The 19,092-nt window shown below is 44.6% G+C and overlaps 1 protein-coding gene across 1 annotated transcript in view; it reads right to left on the bottom strand.

Moving 5' to 3' along the window:
• Positions 1–540: 540 nt before the first annotated feature.
• The window catches only part of ANKS6 (ankyrin repeat and sterile alpha motif domain containing 6), a gene marked incomplete at its 5' end in the record, with an annotated part of 43,319 nt that continues 24,767 nt past the window's right edge, over positions 541–19,092 (bottom strand). The window contains 4 exons of the mRNA XM_081103144.1: positions 541–2,103; positions 5,988–6,104; positions 8,395–8,462; positions 15,011–15,194. Coding sequence (XP_080959270.1) covers positions 1,999–2,103; positions 5,988–6,104; positions 8,395–8,462; positions 15,011–15,194 — 474 coding nt within the window. The 3' untranslated portion in view covers positions 541–1,998. The remainder of the gene's footprint in view (positions 2,104–5,987; positions 6,105–8,394; positions 8,463–15,010; positions 15,195–19,092) is intronic.

The following is a 19,092-nucleotide window of genomic DNA, read 5'->3' on the forward strand; positions in this document are numbered from 1 at the left end:
AAGTTAGCTTCAGCAGGTAGGAGGATGGGAGGACAAAGAACCAACAGCACCCACTGGACTGACAGGCAGAGGGAGAACATGATCAGGCTCTGGGCAATGCAGTAATGACCACTTCTGAAAGCCAATGGAGCAGAAATGGGCATTCATGGCTGGGGGAAGGAGAGATGAGAGGCCTCGCAAGGAGTCAGCATGTGCCCTGCAGAGCTCATGATAAAGATCAGAATTCTGTGAAGGCTACCATATCTAGGGTACATCCTGAAGACCAAGTACTTTATGTACTCTGCTCTAAGCTCCAATGAAGAGGCTAAGTAACCCATCTCTGGCTACATAGCTGGCCACCCACAGGGCTGGATCTGAACTCTGAGCCCTAGTCCACAGCACAAACTCTTTCAACTCCACTGTGCTGTGCTGTCCCCTAAGGTTGGGATTGGATCTCCCACTCACATCTCTTGCCTGTTGAGGTACTCAAGGGTGGAGACTGGCTCTAGCTTGTCTCTGTACCCCCAGCACCCAGCAAATGACAGGAATGCAGCAAGTGTTGGCTGAATGAATTACTCATTTGAAAACATTACAGAAAGCTACTGGATTTAAATTCAGAGCCCTCTAACATAATATAACATGGTAGAAAAACTACATGAGCCAATGCCCTTCTGAGAAACATAGCACTAACAGAGTTTAGAAAACATTCCAAATTCTCTGCTTCTTTGCCTAGAAAATGTGAGCACCAAAGTCCTTCCACAATGTAATATATTAAGGCAGCGGTTCTCAACCTGTGGGTCACGATCCCTTTGGGGGTCGAACGACCCTTTCACAAGGGTCGCCTAAGACCATCGGAAAACACATATATAATTACATATTGTTTTTGTGATTAACCACTAGGCTTTAATTATGTTCAATTTGTAACAATGAAAATACATCCTACATATCAGATATTTACATTACGATTCATAACAGTAGCAAAATTACAGTTATGAAGTAGCAACGAAAATAATTTTATGGTTGGGGGTCACCACAACATGAGGAACTGTATTAAAGGGTCGCGGCATTAGGGAGGTTGAGAACCACTGTATTAAGGTCTTCTGCTCCCACTTGGAAGTGCAGAAAGTCCTACAGTGACCTGGGGTGAGTGGTCTGGAATACCAGAGCATAATCTTGCCTGATCACAGATGAGGAAGCTAAGGGATCTCGTAAGTTCACACAATGAGCCTCCTCCGTTTTCCAACGTAACAGGCTGCCTTTGCAATAAAGAAAAGCGCATTCAACACACACATCCTGTTGCATGCTGCATACAGTAGGTGCAGTGAAGTACTAAAGCAGAGTTATGTACAAAGCAGTAAGGGACCCCAGTGACTGGAGGGGTTAGAAAAGGCTTCATCTGATAGATGACTCTAACTGTGGGGAACAAGTTAGAAGCTTTAAGGGAAGATGTAGCAGAAAAGGCTAATCTGCCAAAACATGCGCTTCCCCAGGACAGAGTTGTTGCTGTGAAGCCACTACCTGAACAAAGACTACATTTCCCAGTGTCCTCTGCATCCAGGTGTGGCCATGTGACTACTGGTGACCACTGGTGAATGGGAATAGGAGGAGCCAATGCAATGTGAGCTAGGCCTTCACCTTCACCATCCCTTTCCCCTTCTGCCAGCCGGAAAAGACTCTGAGGCCCCTGGGAAGGCACAGCCACAGATGCAAGAAGCTGGGCCCCCGAATCACTGTATGAAACCACCTGCCAAGCTGAAGCAGCCATACTAGACTTTAAGTGAGACTAAGTCTCTGATGGGTTGGAGTTTGTGACAGCAACAAGCTTCATCAACTACCACAGCAGGGAAGGGGAAGACGGGTGTTCCAGGCAGAGGGAACAACATGACTAAGGCACAGTGGTGTGACGAGGCACGGAGTGTCTCATCAGGGAGCGGGGAAGAGTTGCGGGTGGCTGGTGCACTGGCTGCGTGGAGGCAGTATTGAGGTTCAGGGAGCTCACGCTGACCACAGGAAGGAGGATCATGTACAGGGATTGTTTCCAGGCGCCCTCGTGTTGCTGGCACTGCTCTCAAAGGAAGAATGGAAGTTGTGAATGGTTTCCTGTAAAATCTGTCTCTCACGTCCCTGTGGAGGAAATTGAAAACAGACACAGAAAGTCTTGTTAAATCTTTTAACCATTAATTCAATTGACACAGTGTTGTTAATGTTCAACTCATACTTGAAGAACCTATGGGTATCTTGGAGAAATAATTGACAGAATACCAAGTTTAAAAAGACACTGAGTCAGACTCTCCCCCAGCACCCACCATCACAGCATGCCAAAGACTGGAGAGGCCCCGAGACACAGGAGTCTAATCCCCCGGACGAGCATGGACAGCAGAGCCCTGGAAGCAGGACTGACTTGCCCGGGTCACACAGCATGGAAGGGAGAGCTCCTCCCCTGCTTTGCTTTGTGTGATCTTCCAGCCCTTGGATTTCCAGGGGGTTCAGTGGGAGCCAGACTTCTTTCTGCTACAGTGTGAGAGTTTGAACAGCCTTACTCCTCCTTGCCCAAAAGATGTCAGATTCCTATTCACAGTGATTCACCCCATCCCTGCAAGATCTCCCCTTCCTGCCCCCTTACACACACAGTTTGAGATAGAAAAGGAGGGGATGTAAATGTTTCTTTAAGCGTAGAGAACATCTTCACTGAATTCCTGTCCAAGAGGCAGCAATACACAGAAGTTAAGATAAGAGACTGGTTAGGGCGGGGGGAAAAAAAGAACACATATGTAATACCCTTTGTAATACTTTAAGCAATAAAATATATATATATAAAAAAGACAAGAGACTGGAATCAAACAGCCTGGGTTCAAATCCTATCTCTCCATTTACTAGCTTTGTGGCCTTGAGCAAATTACTTTGTCTCTCTGGGCCTTGGTTTCCTCATTTATAAAACAGGGATAATAATAGTACCTTAAATGGTTGCTGCTGACATCGGACCCTGTGTGAGCAGCAGAAGCCTACAGTTCCTATCCTCAAAAGGAAGCAGCATGGCTTAAACATATTTTTAAAACTAAAAAAATAAAAATTTAGAAAACAAGAAAAATAAAAAAATGTGGTTAAAATGTAAAGCAAATTAAAAATGAGTAATTTCTGGCAGATTATTCTCTGCTAAGAATAAAAAGAATAAAAATCCATTAAATGAGTCCAGACACCAAACTCTCTCATTTCATGAAATCCCCACATCCAGAGGGGTCCCTCTCCAGACTCCTGGGTGAAAATCTAGTGCTGACGTGGCACCCCCGACACCTGAGAGGGCAGTGGGAGTCTCCCTTCAGTTAGTTCTTCCAGTTCATTTTTAAATAAGCTGGGAACATGCCATCAGGATTCCATCAACACAAACCTGAAGGCTGCAGGGCAGAGGACAGAGAAGCAGGTGTGGGGGTGGAGGATCCTGAGTCCCTACTCCACGCTCACTAGTGGGGGCATCCTAGGCGTGATGCACCTCCTCCCCCCACTGCTGAGTGTCCATGCCTATAAAATGGGATAATGTCGCATGCTGGGGCTAGATGAGGCTCAACCTGAGATAATGAATGAGGTGACACTATGCAAACTGCAGAAGACGGAAAAATAAACAGGAGGGGTGACAGCGATGCCATTATTAAACACCACCTCAGCCTTAATTGCCTGAGAAACGAGGTCAGGGCGAGACAGGGTTCCAGCATTCTCTGCCTCCTAACCTTAGGAGGGAACTGTGAATGATGAAAACCATAATCATTCCTGCATCCACAACTGATTAAAGATGATGATGATGATGATAATTGCCCTTTAAAAACCTCTGAATTTCAAAGGACCTGCCTGATAATTCTCAAAAGAAGAAGAAAAAAAAGCAAATAGCCATTAAAAGTAGAAAAAGTGTTTTGTCTACCTAATAGTTAAAGAAATGCAAATTAAAACAAGGCACATCTTTTGGCCTATCAAATTAATAAAAATTAAACAACATACCAAACTCTCATACCCACAGCTGGTGGGCATGTTCACTGGCTCTTTCTGGAAAGTAATTCAGGAGAAGATAACGTATACCTTGAATTAGACTCTCTGACTCTGTAATTCCACTTTTAAACATCTATTCTGAGCAGATAATTAGAATGCCGTGTACACAAAGTTGCCCCCTGCAGCACTAGAGAAAGTTTGGATATCTACATCCAACAAGTAGGAATTAAAAACAATAATTTTAGTATATCCATGAAAGTTTATCATATTAAAAAGAGTTCTTAATGGCATGGGTAACTGCATATTTTAATGTTAAATGAAGAAAGTAGGATATAAAAAAAAAATACATATCTTAGCCACATAAAGACAAACATTTGGCACAGAACACTGCAGAGTAATCTTCTCAAATGTGAACAGTCTTGGCCTCTGGGTGGATGGACTATGATTTCTTTAAAAATTCACCTTTTTGGTTACTGTGCAAATTTAGTAAAATGAATATGTACTGCTTTGATAATCACAAAAAGTGGGAATGAAAAAAAAAGCAATCAATGGCTTAAGACCAATCAAAGGTGAAACTCAGGTCATCATTTCTGGGTAACCTTCTCCAACATATAAACTACTTGAAACTAACTAATAAGCCAACTCACATACATACAGCAGCTTGAATATTAGAGTGGGTTTGCACAGAAGTTACATGGCTTACAAGTGCTTTGGTGATTTTTTTTATGGCTGAGCCAGATTTTTAGGTAATATTCTTTTTCTTTTTTTTTTAATTTAGGCTAAAACGTTCTACATCTCGAATTTTTCCTATCCTTCCTTGAATGGCCTACACATGGCTTTCCCCACTTCCATCCTCTCCTTGTCTCACATATGTGAAGGCAAGAGGAGGAAGGTCCGAAAACTCCTGAGCCACAGGGTGACTAAGCCAATTAACTGAGGAAGTGTATGCAAAGCGGCTTATGAAGGACAAAGTGCTTCATGAATATTTATTTGCTATTGGTGCTACAAGTCCGGTCAATACTCTGTGCATACCTGGCAATACAGAGAAAGAACCATAAAACCAACAATGCTCTCTGATAATAACCTCGTATCGTGGAACAGAGCCTGAGGAACTAAACCACAGAAGAACAAGGAAAGAGGCAGAGATGTCCACTACAGTAGTTTTTGTAACAGCAAAATCCCAGACGCGGCACTACAGTGCAACAAATGGGGAGCCGTTAGGCAAAGTGTGAAAAAGCAACAGATAAGCAAGTATTGTACATTGCTGTTGGAATGAGAGACAGAAAAACCCAGGTCACATTAGGGAAAAAAGCAGAAGGCAAAGGCATGTAAATAGCCGGATGCTACTGAAACATGACTGCCTGACTAATATCTGCAAAGTGGGTGTGATTTGCTTTTTGTGTTTTGTTTGTTTTTGTTTGTTTGTGTTTTGCACATGTGTGCCTTTGGGTGAGAGGGAGGCATTGCTAATCTTTAGCTTTAAAGGTGAAATTTAACATTAGACAAAAATGCAGGACGCTAACAATACCAACAGTGATTGATGGGTGTGCCAGGGGCTGTAAGCAGTTTAGTCCTGGCGTCAGTGCCATCATTCCTGCCTTACAGAGGAGGAGAGCCTGGCTCAGAGAGGTACCTGACTTGCCCCGGGTAGCACACAGAGTGAGTGCAGGTGTTGTGGTTCAAACACAGGTCGGCCTGACAGCAGGGCATGTCTTTTAATCACGGTCTCTGCTCCCAGTGTGCTCTCGAGGGCATTTCCCAGCCCTATAGGCTGAAATTTCTGGAGGGACTATTTTAGCTGAATCTCGGGAGAAACCACCTTATGGGAAGAGAGATCTGGAAAAGGAACGGGTCACACTCGGAGGCAGTGAGCACCCGGTCATGAGACGCAGGCAAGCGGGGCCAGCCTCTGCCAAATATGCCGGAGAAAAAATTAGACCCCAAAGGTCCTTGGAAACACGGAGGGCCTAGAATCCTAGTAAAGCTCTGAGCTGTTCAAAACAGGAAGAAAAAATAAAGATTGAGAACAATACCTTGCCTGCGTTCAGTTCAGAAATTGCTGCCAGAATCTGCTGCCTGGATCCATCTGTCTTAATACCCAGCTCCTTCAAGTCGCCGTCAGTGAGGGTGAGGAACGCTTCCATATCCACCTGGGGAGAAAGTGGGGGGTTCGCTACCATCCGCCTGGCGCCACACCTCTGTTCCCAACCACAATAGAAATATCATGATTATGCGCTATTAGTGCTTATTAGTAGTGAATCAATTATGACTTACTATTTCCAATTCCTGACTTTAGGCGGAAAGTTTAGTTGAAAATATCAGTAAGAACTAACTCTCCTGAACTCTAGCCCTGGGCTTTTCAGCATAGGTGAACTCTGGAAAATCCTGAAGATAAAACAAGTAAGAAAAGCCTCCGAGGCAGCCATCTGGGTGTCTAGAGTGGTAAATGTCCAAGTCCTGCTGGTAGAAAGTAAATTCCAGTTTGGGCGGGACTTTTACAATACTGGCTACTGCACAGAAATTAAGGGTAAATGGAAGTACTCACCATGCTTCCCCCCAGAGGGCAAGAGCGACGCAGACTGTGGGAAGACAGAGAAAATAAACGAGCAGAAGCAATAAGGAAAGAAGAGCACAGAGAACGGAGGTGGAGAAGGGCTCAGAGTAAGGGCATCCCAACGCCGTACAACCCTTGTTTCTACGGGAGAAATCCTAACCTTTCTGTCACCCCTGCCTGAGCCTCAGCTCCAGGAGAACCACCTCCCACCCCATCTTTCCTTCTCTCTTTTAACAGTCACTTTACTTTCCCAGATTAAAAAAAAAACAAACCTTGACCCAGGTTTGAGTTGGTGGGAAAAGGTTTACTCCCTTATCCAATCCCAAGCTCTCTCTGAGATGCAGGCATCTTCCATGTCTCTGACGATTAGCTCCTCTGGGCCTTCACAGCTCAGGCACGAAAGAGTGCCGTGGCTTTGACTGAAACCACCTGCCCCTGGCCCAGCAGGACACTCACTCCCCTCTGCCCCCATCCCAGACCTGTGGCAGAGACGCCACATCCAGTCGCCTGTGGCCAGCTCCTCAGAAGGCAGGGAATATATAAAACAAGAGTCGGCAGCCATCAGCAAACAGGAAAGACGTTCTTGTTGACCATAAAAATCCCTGCTCAAAAGGAAAACTCCAGGGAGGCAGGAAGGACAGACTGGATAGGGCAGAAAAGCAAACCGAGAAAGAAAGCCACAGCATCCCAGTCTGTTTCTTGAAAGGAAATACAAACTCCTTAATTGCATCTTGAGCTTGTTGGGGACAAGGACTGATTCTCCTGATTGCTACTATATTTGTGACAGTTTCATGTACTAAGCTGAGCACCAAAATATTCTAAACCAGTGATTACACCCTGGTGGCTTGTAGGCCTCAGAGGAATTTTGTTTGGCCAAAAGAGGAAATATTTTAATAGCTTATTGAAATATAATTCATCTACCATACCGTTCTCCCCTTTAAAGTGTACAATTCAAAGATTTTTAGTACAGAGTTGTGTAACCTTCACCACACTCAATTTTAGAACATGTTCATGCCCATTAGAAATCACTCCCCATCTCTCCTCCCTGCATCCCCTGGCAGCCACTCGTCTCTCTGTCTCTACAGATTTGCCTATTCTGGAAATTTCATATAAATGGAGTCATACAACACGTGGCCATTTGTGTCTGGCTTCTTTCACTTATCACTGTGTCATGCTTTCAAGGTTCATCCCTGCTGTAGCATGTGTCAGTGCTTCATTCCTTTTTTATGACCAAGTTACAGTCCATTGTATAGAGCTAACACATTTTATTTATCCATTCATCAAGCAATGGGCATCTGGGTTGTTTCCACCTTTTGGCTGCTATGATAATGCTGCTATGGACATCTGTGTGCAAGTTTTTGTTTGGACATGTGCTTTCATTTCTCTTGGGTGTCTACCTAGGAGTGGGATTGTGGGGTCAGACAGTAACTCTATGTTTAACATTTTGAGAAACTACCAAACTACAGGACAGTAATATTTTAAATATGTGACTGTGAGTGCTTTGAAGCAAATAGGAACTCTCTTAGATGAACACAGGCTCTATATCCAGACACTTAGCACAGAATCATTAGGATTTGCCTCTGATCCGCTTTAAACCTGAAGGCCTGTCAGTCAATCCCCTTTGACAAGTGTGTGGACAGACTCAAATGTGATGAGAGAGAGAGAGCAGTGCTCAAAATTACAAAAGTTTATTACAACAAAACAAGCCATAAGGTCCCCAGGATTTCACTGTGATGAACTGAACTAAATGTGCTGAACATGAATTCTATTTCCTCAGCTGTCTCAGTGAAAAAGATCAATCCAGGCTGGCAAAATGAAAACCCACATATTTAGACAAACTTTTTTAACAGCAGGATTTAAATTGACATTGAAAAAAAAATCCTTACCTCTTGCTCCTCAAAAATGGGCTGGTATTTCTCCAGTGACAATTTCCTAAGGATTCCAGTCAGTTCATCTTCAAGAGGGAAAGATGTGAAAAAACACCATTTTAGAATTTGATAAATGTATCAAAAGAGTGAATTTCAAACTTTCATTGACTCTCCAATGGCTGCAACCATCAAGTTCTTGGCGTTCTAGCTGCTGGGTCTAAAACTCTGCCTTCTGTCCAAGAACAGTTTTTAGTTATGATTTCTTGACTGCTGGTCTCTGCACCTGCAGTAAATGCTAATGCCAGCAAGTCCCCAGCTAGTCAGAGAAAGAACTTAAGAGAAGAGACAGGTGCGGTTGAGGCCGGAACTGGGGTTTGGCTCAGGTGTGCAGAGGCTGTGGCTTCCAGAAAGAAGGTCACATCGCAGTGCAGCAGCAGAGCCAGAGGGGCAGAGACCAGAGGAAAACAGCATATTTTGGGTATCGAGATATCAGAGTAGGGAGAGTAGAGAAAGGAAACAAGACCAGCATCTGGGGCTTGAAGAAATATTTATTCACACATTCAATAAGTATTTACCAGACAAGGCAGTGAGGACTCAATAGGGACCAAATAGACAACAAGCAGGCTGACAGAGGAGGAGCAGAAGAACAGCATGTGGGAGGCCGACAGGGAATGGGAGGCCAACAGGAGATGGCAGGATGCTGTTTTATAAAGGGTGGTCAGGAAAGGCTTCTTTTATGAGGTGTCCTTTGAGCACTAAATGAAGGAGCACTAAATGAAGACGTGCAGATGTCAAGGGAAGAGCAGCAGGCAGGGGAAACAGTAAGTGCAAAGGTCCTGGGGCAGTGGGTGTAGTTCACAGAACAGTGAACTGGAGGTTAGAAGGCCTGAGTTCCTTCTTTTATTCACTCATTCAACAGTGGCTACCAATGTGTCTGCTCTGTGCTGGGAATGCCAGCATGGAAAGGTTCCTGCGATGAAGGAGCTCAGCGTGGCTGGGAAGATATAATGAAGAGGTGACAACTGATGCACATTGCTCACCATCAGGTGCCTGGTACATGGATGACACATTTGCTCTTTACAAAACCCCATGAGGTACATCCTATTACTTTCCTACTTACAGATGAGAAAGTAAGGCACAGAAAGGTTAGGTGCCATATCCTGGGTAGGTCATACAGCTAGTCCACAGGGATTCAAACCCAAGCTCTAGCTACAAGGTCTGTACTATTCACCCAGCTCTGCCACTTCTCCCATTGGTGATGAGTGAAGGGCGCAAACAAGGGGACCCGGGGACAGAGAGGACAGCTGACCCAGCCAAAGGAATTGGAGAATCTTTCACAGAAGAGCTGCTATTGTGCTAGGATGTATGTGATGAACTGAGTCCCAACACAGACATAATCCATTGTAGTTTCATGACACCAAAACCTTTGCTTCTGCTGTTCCCTCCACATGCAGTCTCCCTCCACAGTGTGTGCTGGTAAATGGTTAACAACTGCTTCTCAGGGGAAATGTACTCATGTGTATAGGTACATAAGTTTACTACAGAATTTACTGACATAAAGAATGTGTAATGCACAATTTACACATGATAATAGGTTATACAATACTCTTTATTATAAATTCCATATAGCAAATGTTTTCATTGCATTTCAGGTGTCTCACTGAATTCTTGGACCTATAACTAGAGAGCGTAGCATATTTCCAACATAAAGGCTGGTTAATTGTTCCTTTTATGTGATATGTAAGACAAAATGAAACAATGAAGACATATGTTAGAACTTCATGTGAGCACACTTTGCTGAATTAGATAACCATTTTCAAATCCTGGAAGAATATTTTCTCAATTTCTTGTGCTATTCACAGTATATCCATACCAGACATGACCCTTTTAAGTTTAGCCTGCATAGTTAACATTGACTCCCACGGACTAGATCACGTCTAGGTGAGCTACAAAACAACAAACCAAGCCCTGACTGGTGGTGTTTGCTGATTTCCATGGTGTAAAATACACCCATCATAGCCGATTTCAACCTACCAATGTAATGTTCCTGAAAGTGGAACTGGGAGGAGTAACGCATCATTATATAATATTCCCACCATATAAACGAGATGTAAATAACCTCAAGAGCATAGACATTACTAAAGTGCACTAAAAAAAACACAGCAAAAAATTTTGTTTTAAATACCAATGCCTTTATACTTAATATAATTTATCTAATTATAAACTCATGTAATTTGTTTTTTGTTTTTCCTTTTTCTTTTTTTTTCTTTTTTTTTCTGTATTTATTTTTTTTATTTTTTTTTTGATCAAAAATCTTTTTTTTTAATTAAATCTTTATTGTTCAGATTATTACATTTGTTCCTCTTTCCCCCCCCCCCCATAACTCCCCTCCTCCCAGTTCCCGCCCCACCCTCCGCCCTCACTCCCCACCCACTGTCCTCATCCATAGGTGCACGATTTTTGTCCAGTCTCTTCCCGCATCTCCCACACCCCTTTCCCCCCCAAGAATAGTCAGTCCATCCCCTTTCTATGTCCCTGATTCTATTATAATCACCAGTTCATTCTGTTCATCAGATTATTTATTCACTTGATTCTTAGATTCACTTGTTGATAGATGCATATTTGTTGTTCATAATTTGTATCTTACCTTTTTCTTCCTCTTCCTCTTCTTAAAGGATACCTTTCAGCATTTCATATAATCCTGGTTTGGTGGTGATGAACTCCTTTAGCTTTTCCTTATCTGTGAAGCACTTTATCTGACCTTCAATTCTGAATGATAGCTTTGCTGGATAAAGTAATCTTGGTTGTAGGTTCTTGGTATTCATCACTTTGAATATTTCTTGCCACTCCCTTCTGGCCTGCAAAGTTTCTGTTGAGAAATCAGCTGACAGTCGTATGGGTATTCCCTTGTAGGTAACTGAGTTTCTTTCTCTTGCTGTTTTAAAGATTCTCTCTTTATCTTTTGCTCTTGGCATTTTAATTATGATGTGTCTTGGTGTGGTCCTCTTTGGATTCCTTTTGTTTGGGGTTCTCCGCGCTTCTTGGATCTGTAAGTCCATTTCTTTCACCAGGTGGGGGAAGTTTTCTGTCATTATTTCTTCAAATAGGTTTTCAATATCTTGCTCTCTCTCATCTTCTGGCACCCCTATAATTCTGATGTTGGTACGCTTGAAGCTGTCCCAGAGCCTCCTTACACTATCCTCGCATTTTTGGATTCTTTTTTCATTTTGCTTTTCCGGTTGGGTGTTTTTTGCTTCCTCGCATTTCAAATCATTGACTTGATTCTTGCGCTCCTCTGGTCTGCTGTCGGGAGTCTGTATAATATTTGTTATTTCAGTCCGTGTATGCTTAATTTCTAGGTGGTTCCCCAATATAAGATCGAGGGTCTCATTAGTTTTCTTGTAGATCTCATTAAGTTTATCGGCAGCTTCTAAACAGTTCTTGAGAGACCTTAAAAGTGTGGTTCTGAACTCTATATCTTCCATTGACAATTTTGTCCTGTTTCTTTGTCTCCGCATTTTGTTATGCTTCCTTGGTGCACCCCCTAGTGGTCTTTGTGTGCAGTCTTATAAACCTTGATTGTTGTAGCTAATACCAGGGAGGGTTTGACCTCCAGGCCAAGTGGCTATGAGAATCAGCTGTGTCTGCAGTGAGAGAACTTCTGTCCTCTAGGGAGGTGCTAATCTGGCGTTTGCCTGAGGCTATCCAGCAAAAGCCTCTGTGCAGGGCTTGGGCGGGGCGGGTCGCACAGGATCAATAGGGTGGGCCGGAGAGAGCAGTTATGGCGGCTCTCAGTCCTGTCTCCAGGGGCTCTGCCTCTCTGAGTCCCAGCAACGGCTGCAAACCTCAGAGAGAAAGCTGCACTCCCTCTGACCGAAGCCAGACAGTCCCGCTTCTCCCGTTTGAGTCTGGGTCCCTAAAGACTCACCTGTATCTGGAGCTCAGAGTCTGCGACTCCCTCCCGATTGAAAACGCCAACCGCGCACTCCGCACCTCAGAATTTGACTTCAGCACTGCGCCTCCTCTGAGTGTCCGTATGCGTTTCTCTTTCCTCCTAGTTGTAGGACTTCCACTCAGCCAGCGTTCCTGTGGTTCTGGGTGATATCCCTTCCGTTTTCTGGTTTCACTTTTGAAGTAGTTGTTCAAAGCAGCAAACTCCGGCGTTAACCTATGCCGCCATCTTGGTTCTCTGTTTTTCCTTTTTCATCTTCTTTTATATATGTTTACACACACACACACATATATATAGTTGTTGTAATTTGACTTTTAATAGCTGCATTTAATCACCAGCTCATAAAGTTTACACTCAGCTCTGGCCCATCACTGCCTCATCTCTTCTCAGCCCAAGCGGCCTGGCCGAATGCCCACTCCAGCAAAGCCTGCTACAACGCTCTGCACTTTGCTGCTCACATCTTGTGTTACAATCGTTTCATGAGATTCTGTTGAATGCATCTGACTCCCCTGCCTGATTGTGAGTTATCCTACCACCCAGCACACATATGGTACCCAGTGCCTGCCTTAGAAGCCTTCATGAGATGAATGTGAGAGTGAGAAGGCGACTTCCAATAGGAGTCCAGAGAGAGGGCCTGGGATGGAAAGATGGGCAGGGCAAAGGCTTGCATGCAGCCCTTGATTGGGCCCACACATTTCCCACAAAAATATAATATCTGTGTCTCAATGGATTTCAGCATCTATTCTGCGACAGTCTAATGCCCACAGGACAAGGGTCTCACTGCCTCAGGACCCACAAACCCCGGAAGGAAAAACTGAGCTTTCTAAGCAAGAGAAATTAATCCAAAAAGAATTCGCTGTCAGGTCCTCCTCTTTTTTCATCCCAACTAGGGCTCTGCAAACCTTTTAAATAATGAAAAAAGGGGAAAGAGTGGGCATGGACAATGCATACACATGTCCACTATCTCCACTCTGTTTTGGAAAAAGGTGAGGCACAAATACCTAACTGAATCCTTAGGGGCTTCTACTCCTGGAAGCCTCTGAGGTGGGAGAATTCATGAGTGGGGAACTTAAAGATTCCACCTAGAAAACACAGTTCGGGAGGAATGGGCTTGCTAGTGAAATCTGAAGCTTTTATACATGATCGCACTAGATATCACAAAACAATAAAGCAGCCCCCAAATACAGAGGATGCCACCGGCAGCTCAGGACAGACGAGGGCCTGTGCAGCTGATTCTGACGTATCACCTCCTGGGCAGAACCTGCTCAGCACGACCGCCCAGCACTGCAGGGAGGGACCTGCAAATGCACTGGCGAGGCCCATGTGCACGCTGAGATCTTCCACCCCTCTCCCGTTTATACTCCTGGATGTGCACCTGCCTGAGCCCCCATCTCTCACGGAAGCTCTGCTCCCTCCTTCCCCATCCCCACTCCCAGGAGCCACCAGAGGGCAGTTTTAATAGATGACCCTCTTCTCATCTCCCTTTATCTTTCCTGGGGCCTCACTGCTGAGCCGCCGCTCCTGCCCTGCCATCCACTCCTTCTTTCCCCTCATCACCCCCACGGGAGAGGCTTCCATTCTTGCATGCAGGGTCCAAAGTTCTGGTTGCAAAAGTGTACAGCTTTTGCTTGCCCAGCATCCACCCTCCTCCTCTTTCTGGAAATAGAACTTCAATTTTCCTGTGAGGAACCACTTCTCTCTCATTTCCAATCCATACCGTGTAAGCAGTGCAGACTCCAACCCTGGCTCCAAAGGCAGACACAAGACCTGGGCCGGGCCAGTCAGCACATTCACCCCAATGGGCCCAGAGGTAGTCAAGGATGACACAGTTGTTATAAATATAGCCGCAGCAGGCCAATGACCTTTACACTTGAGATTTTGTTGGGTCTACTGAGAGGTCAGCACTCTTTCTGCTGGGGTTGCTAAGTTAGTAGGAAGAGGAAGTAAGCATAAAGCTGCTTGGGGACATCCTTGTCACCACTCAGAGAGAGCCTACCTGAGACACGGAGAGAAATACTCCCAAAGCACCTGGATCCAGACATGCCTGAAGCACACCCTAGACCAGCCGTGGGCAAACTACAGCCCATGGGCCGGATCCGGCCCGTTTGAAATGAATAAAACTAAAAAAAAAAAAAAAAAAAAAAAGACCGTACCCTTTTATGTAATGATGTTTACTTTGAATTTATATTAGTTCACACAAACACTCCATCCATGCTTTTGTTCCGGCCCTCTGGTCCAGTTTAAGAACCCACTGTGGCCCTCGAGTCAAAAAGTTTGCCCACCCCTGCCCTAGACACATCCGTTATAGGAAACCAACAATGCTGAGGTTTTGTTTTTTGTTTTTGCTTAAAGCAAGTGAGTGGAGATTCCATCACTTGCAACCGAAAGAATTCTGACTTATACAAGGTTCAGGGAATGGTACCTAACTGCTGTTGGAGAAACATTCCTACTGGCGTGCATATAAACAAAGCTTACTACATTCCAAAACTATGAGGTAGCTTACCATACCTTAAGCACAGTGAAGACAAAAACACAAGGCAGAGTCAGGGAAGGGGAGGGGCCGGTGTTGTTTGTTTATTTGTAACAAATAAGCCTGACCTAGGATGACTAGAGCAATGAAAGGTACCTGCCAGGTCACCATGGTGAAGAAAAGGGTGGGGTTCAGGACCTCAGGGGACTCACCCTCATCGGTGATGGTGCCGCTGCTAGAGCCCCCACTGCTCTTGGACTGCCGGTGGGACGAGGAGGAGGACACCGAGGACTCGGCTGCGTGGCCTTTGGGCGAAGGGGAGGGTGTGAGGGTGGGGGAGGTACTTTTGGAGGTAGTGGAAGTTCCAGATGGAGGCCTTTTGCTCATCTCCAGTTTCTGCACAAAAGATTAAGACAAATACATAGCTATCACCTGGACGGTGAAATGATTAAAACAGACATACAACCGAGAACATTCAACAGGATAGCCAACCAGGGCTATGAAATCTATTTTAAAAAACACATGAAAGCAAACACAGCATTATTAGAACAGTTACAGGAGAACCCTCCCCTGGAGCTGAGCAGTGGGATGGAAAAAGCAGCCCTACAAGTCAGGAAATTCAGGGACCAGTCCTGTCCCTGCTAGCATCAGGTCCTTGGCCAAGTCCCCTCCATCTCAGTTAATCCAGCTCTAAGATGAAAGTGTGGCTTGTATACCCACGAAACCCCTTTCTGCTTTTGATGTCATCTAAACCAGTAGCTTCCAACCTTTCGCCAAAGGACACATTGTCCCGCTCTGTGTGTGTGTACCATTTAGTTTTAAAAACACTTTTTATATGGAAATATTTTGATTTACAGGAGAATTACAAAAACAGAGAGTTCTGTGTATCCCTCAGCCAGCTTCCCCTGATATTAACATCTTACATAACCACGGTACAATTATCGAAATGAAGAAATTAACACTGGGACATACTGTTAGCTAAACTACAGACTTGACTCAGACTTCATTTCACCGCTTGTCCCACTAATGCCCTCATGCTCATCCAGGATCGGGTCCAGGTTCCCATGTTGCATAGACTTGTCCCGTCTTAATCTCCTCCAATCTGTGACAGACAGCTCTTCAGTTTTGCCTTGTCTTTTATGACCATGACACTTTTGAAGAGACCTGGTCAGGTATTTGTCGACTGTCCCTCAAATTGGGTTTCTCTTATGTTTTCTCGTAATTAGATTTGCTTATGGGTTTTTGGGTCAATGACCACAGAGGTGATGTGTCATTCTTAGCACGTCATACCAGGAGGCACAAAGTCTCAATATCTTATTGCTGATGTGTTAACCTTCATCACTTAGTGAAGATGGTGTCTGTCAAGTTTTTTCATTGTGAAGTTACTATTTTTCCCTTCATAATAAAGAAATATTTGGGGGAAGATATTTTGAGCTAAGTATCTTGTTTTTCCCTAAAAGTCCTTAATTAGTATTTGTCTATAAAACAGATCTACCACAGCCCTAGCCCGTTTGGCTCAGTGGATAGAGCGTTGGCCTGCGGACTGAAGGGTCCCGGGTTTGATCCCGGTCAAGGGCATGTGCCTTGGTTGCGGGCACGTCCCCAGTGGGAGGTGTGCAGGAGGCAGCTGATCGATGTTTCTCTCTCATCGATGTTTCTAACGCTCTATCCCTCTCCCTCTCTCTGTAAAAAATCAATACAATTTATTAAAAACAAAACAAAACAGATCTACCCCAGCCAACAGCAAAGAAACATGATGCTCTGGACCTGTGGGCAGCATTATTGGGGCAGGGGGCAGGTAAGTATAAGATTTAAGGTGCTCTGAGATATCTGAACTACTCTCTATGTCCTCAATATAGGAGATTGATTACATTAATGGCCCCATGTCCACTCCTCCCTGGATCCATACCTTTTGCTACATAACTCTCTCTCTGTTCTCCTGCACTGGGTGTGCTGATTTGCTTGAACAACTTGATTGTTTTTCAACTCATGGCTTCAGGAGAACATGTCCCAGCTTGTAGACACACATGGCCCAGTTGTCCTGGTTAACCCAGCCAATGGCCAGACATGCAAGTGATCTGCCTCGTGAAGTCTAGCCTACACTGCTGACCTGCAGATTCATGAGCTACAGAAATGCTTTTTGTTTTAAACCACCCGCCTTTGGGGTGGGAGCAGGAAGCTGACATACCCAGTGGACCTTTGGGCGTTCAGAGGTCTGGGAAGCGTAGGAAAATGCTCTGAACCTCCCAATCCTAAGGAGGTAAGGCTCCTAAGGCTCACTTCATGCTGATTCACAAACAAGCTAGAAGCCATGCCTTGTGAATATTCCACTATTACAGTAGAGCTTGTTTTAAGCAAAGTACAAAAACCAGATTCAGGAGGATCATATTTTGAATACTAATTTCTAATGCTTCCTAAGGGAGTCTTTGAAAAGCCCTTTATGTCTCCATTTTGCTGCTGGAGCCATTGACAGAAAGCCACTCCTGATGTCCTTTGATTTAGGGCAGTGGTTTCTGAGAGCTCTGAGCTGGGATGGCTTCCACACTCTGGGGGAAAAACAGATTCCCCAGACCCTGTCTTGAGAGTTTCATTCGGTTATGCTGGGTGGAGCCCAGAAACCTGAAGGTTGCAGCATATTATTATGTTAAGACTATCAGGTGATCACTGAACTTGATCATTTCCCCAGTTTATTATTTCCCGAATGCATCTTTTGACACAATTTCCATTCATCAGAATATGCATGTATACAGATTGTAAATGATAGATGCATTCATGTGAGACAATAGTTAATATAATTTATAATTTATATGTCTATCTATTTCCAACACCAATTGAAGGAAGGAAATAATATCCAACACATCTAGTAAGGTCATCAAAATAGAAACAGGAAATTTTAGGGAACAGAGAACAACTATATCAGAGCCCAGACTAGCAAATTTACTTTAATGAGTAGTTCTGAGTTTCCTAGCAGCAAAGGCAAAAAGAGTAATATAATAATTATATAATTCATACTATTTGTGGAAAGAAAATATATTCAAGTATCAGTAGAGACATTTTTCCTAGAGTCAAATTCTAAAAGGAACTTAATTACATAGATCCTGTTACCCAAGAAAATTTCAATATAATGGAAAATATGCTAATGCATAGGGAGAGAGAAACTTTCTGGAGCTATATTGTAAAAGGAACCTAATTAAGTAGGTCCAATTGCAAAAGGGACTTTGAATAACAAACAGTGTGTAACGAACAGTGGCTGGGCAGGAAATAAAGACTATTTCCCATTCATCCATTAAAACATTAATCTCTGGAGGTACTCCTGGACAAAGGTCCAAGGATGAGGCTCTCAGGCAATCTAACTTTAAGCTTAAGGTCTGAAAACTATGATAAAGAATGGGGTTGTGCCTGGCTTTGGGGTCCTCTTGGCAGAGGAAATGGGCTTTTCACTGCACCATTCCAAAGAAGCATTTGGGGTCTCTCACCCATTGCACACTCCACAGATGCAAACAATGCAGTGATGGGCTGCATCGTTGGAGGAACGGTGTCAAAGCAGGCAGGCGAGCCCCTGGCTCTGTCCTGCTCACCAGCCTTCCTCCAGCCCCTCCCCTCTGCATGCTCTGGCTTCTGGAGCGCTGCGAATGCTGTCCCCTCACCTTGAAACAGTCTCACACCTGCTCCTTCCATCTGGCTCCTCCTCCTTCTGCTCCCCAAATAGGTATCACTGACGCCCTGGAACTGGGAGGGCATCCTCCCTTCTCCACAACAGCCCTTATCACACTGAGGTGGGACTGCTTGTGTCATAGTGACACCCTGACAGTAGTCACAGAACCCCAAGCCACTGCTGGATCCTCACTGCTAGCAGTGCCAGGCACAGAGCAGAAGCTCCAAAGATGTGTACAATGAATGAATAAGGTGGTGCTAAAAATGTCAACACAGCTGACACACAGGGTCACCAGGGGCCAGGCCCCACCCTAGATGCTAAAGTGTGGAGCTGGGATTTGAACCCTGGCAGTCTGCTCCTGAACCCACACTCTGAACCCTTTTGCTCTAATCAATGAACATGTGCAACATAAAGCTGGATGAGGCACCTGCTGGGGCCCTGGAGATCAGGCGGGAAATGACCATGTGTGCCAGGGACCCAGGGCACAGGGTGTGATCTCAGCAACTACCCACACAGTCCAGCCCTTCTCAGAAAACCCAGGAGCAGCTGCTAGAAGGGGCCTGTCCTGAGTCCCATCACCCCGCATGTGGGCCATGTTAGAACAGAAGCTATGAGTGTAGCAGGAGGAGACAAAAGCAG

Source organism: Myotis nattereri, assembly GCF_964212035.1.
Source record: "Myotis nattereri genome assembly, chromosome: 12".
Taxonomy (NCBI): domain Eukaryota; kingdom Metazoa; phylum Chordata; class Mammalia; order Chiroptera; family Vespertilionidae; genus Myotis; species Myotis nattereri.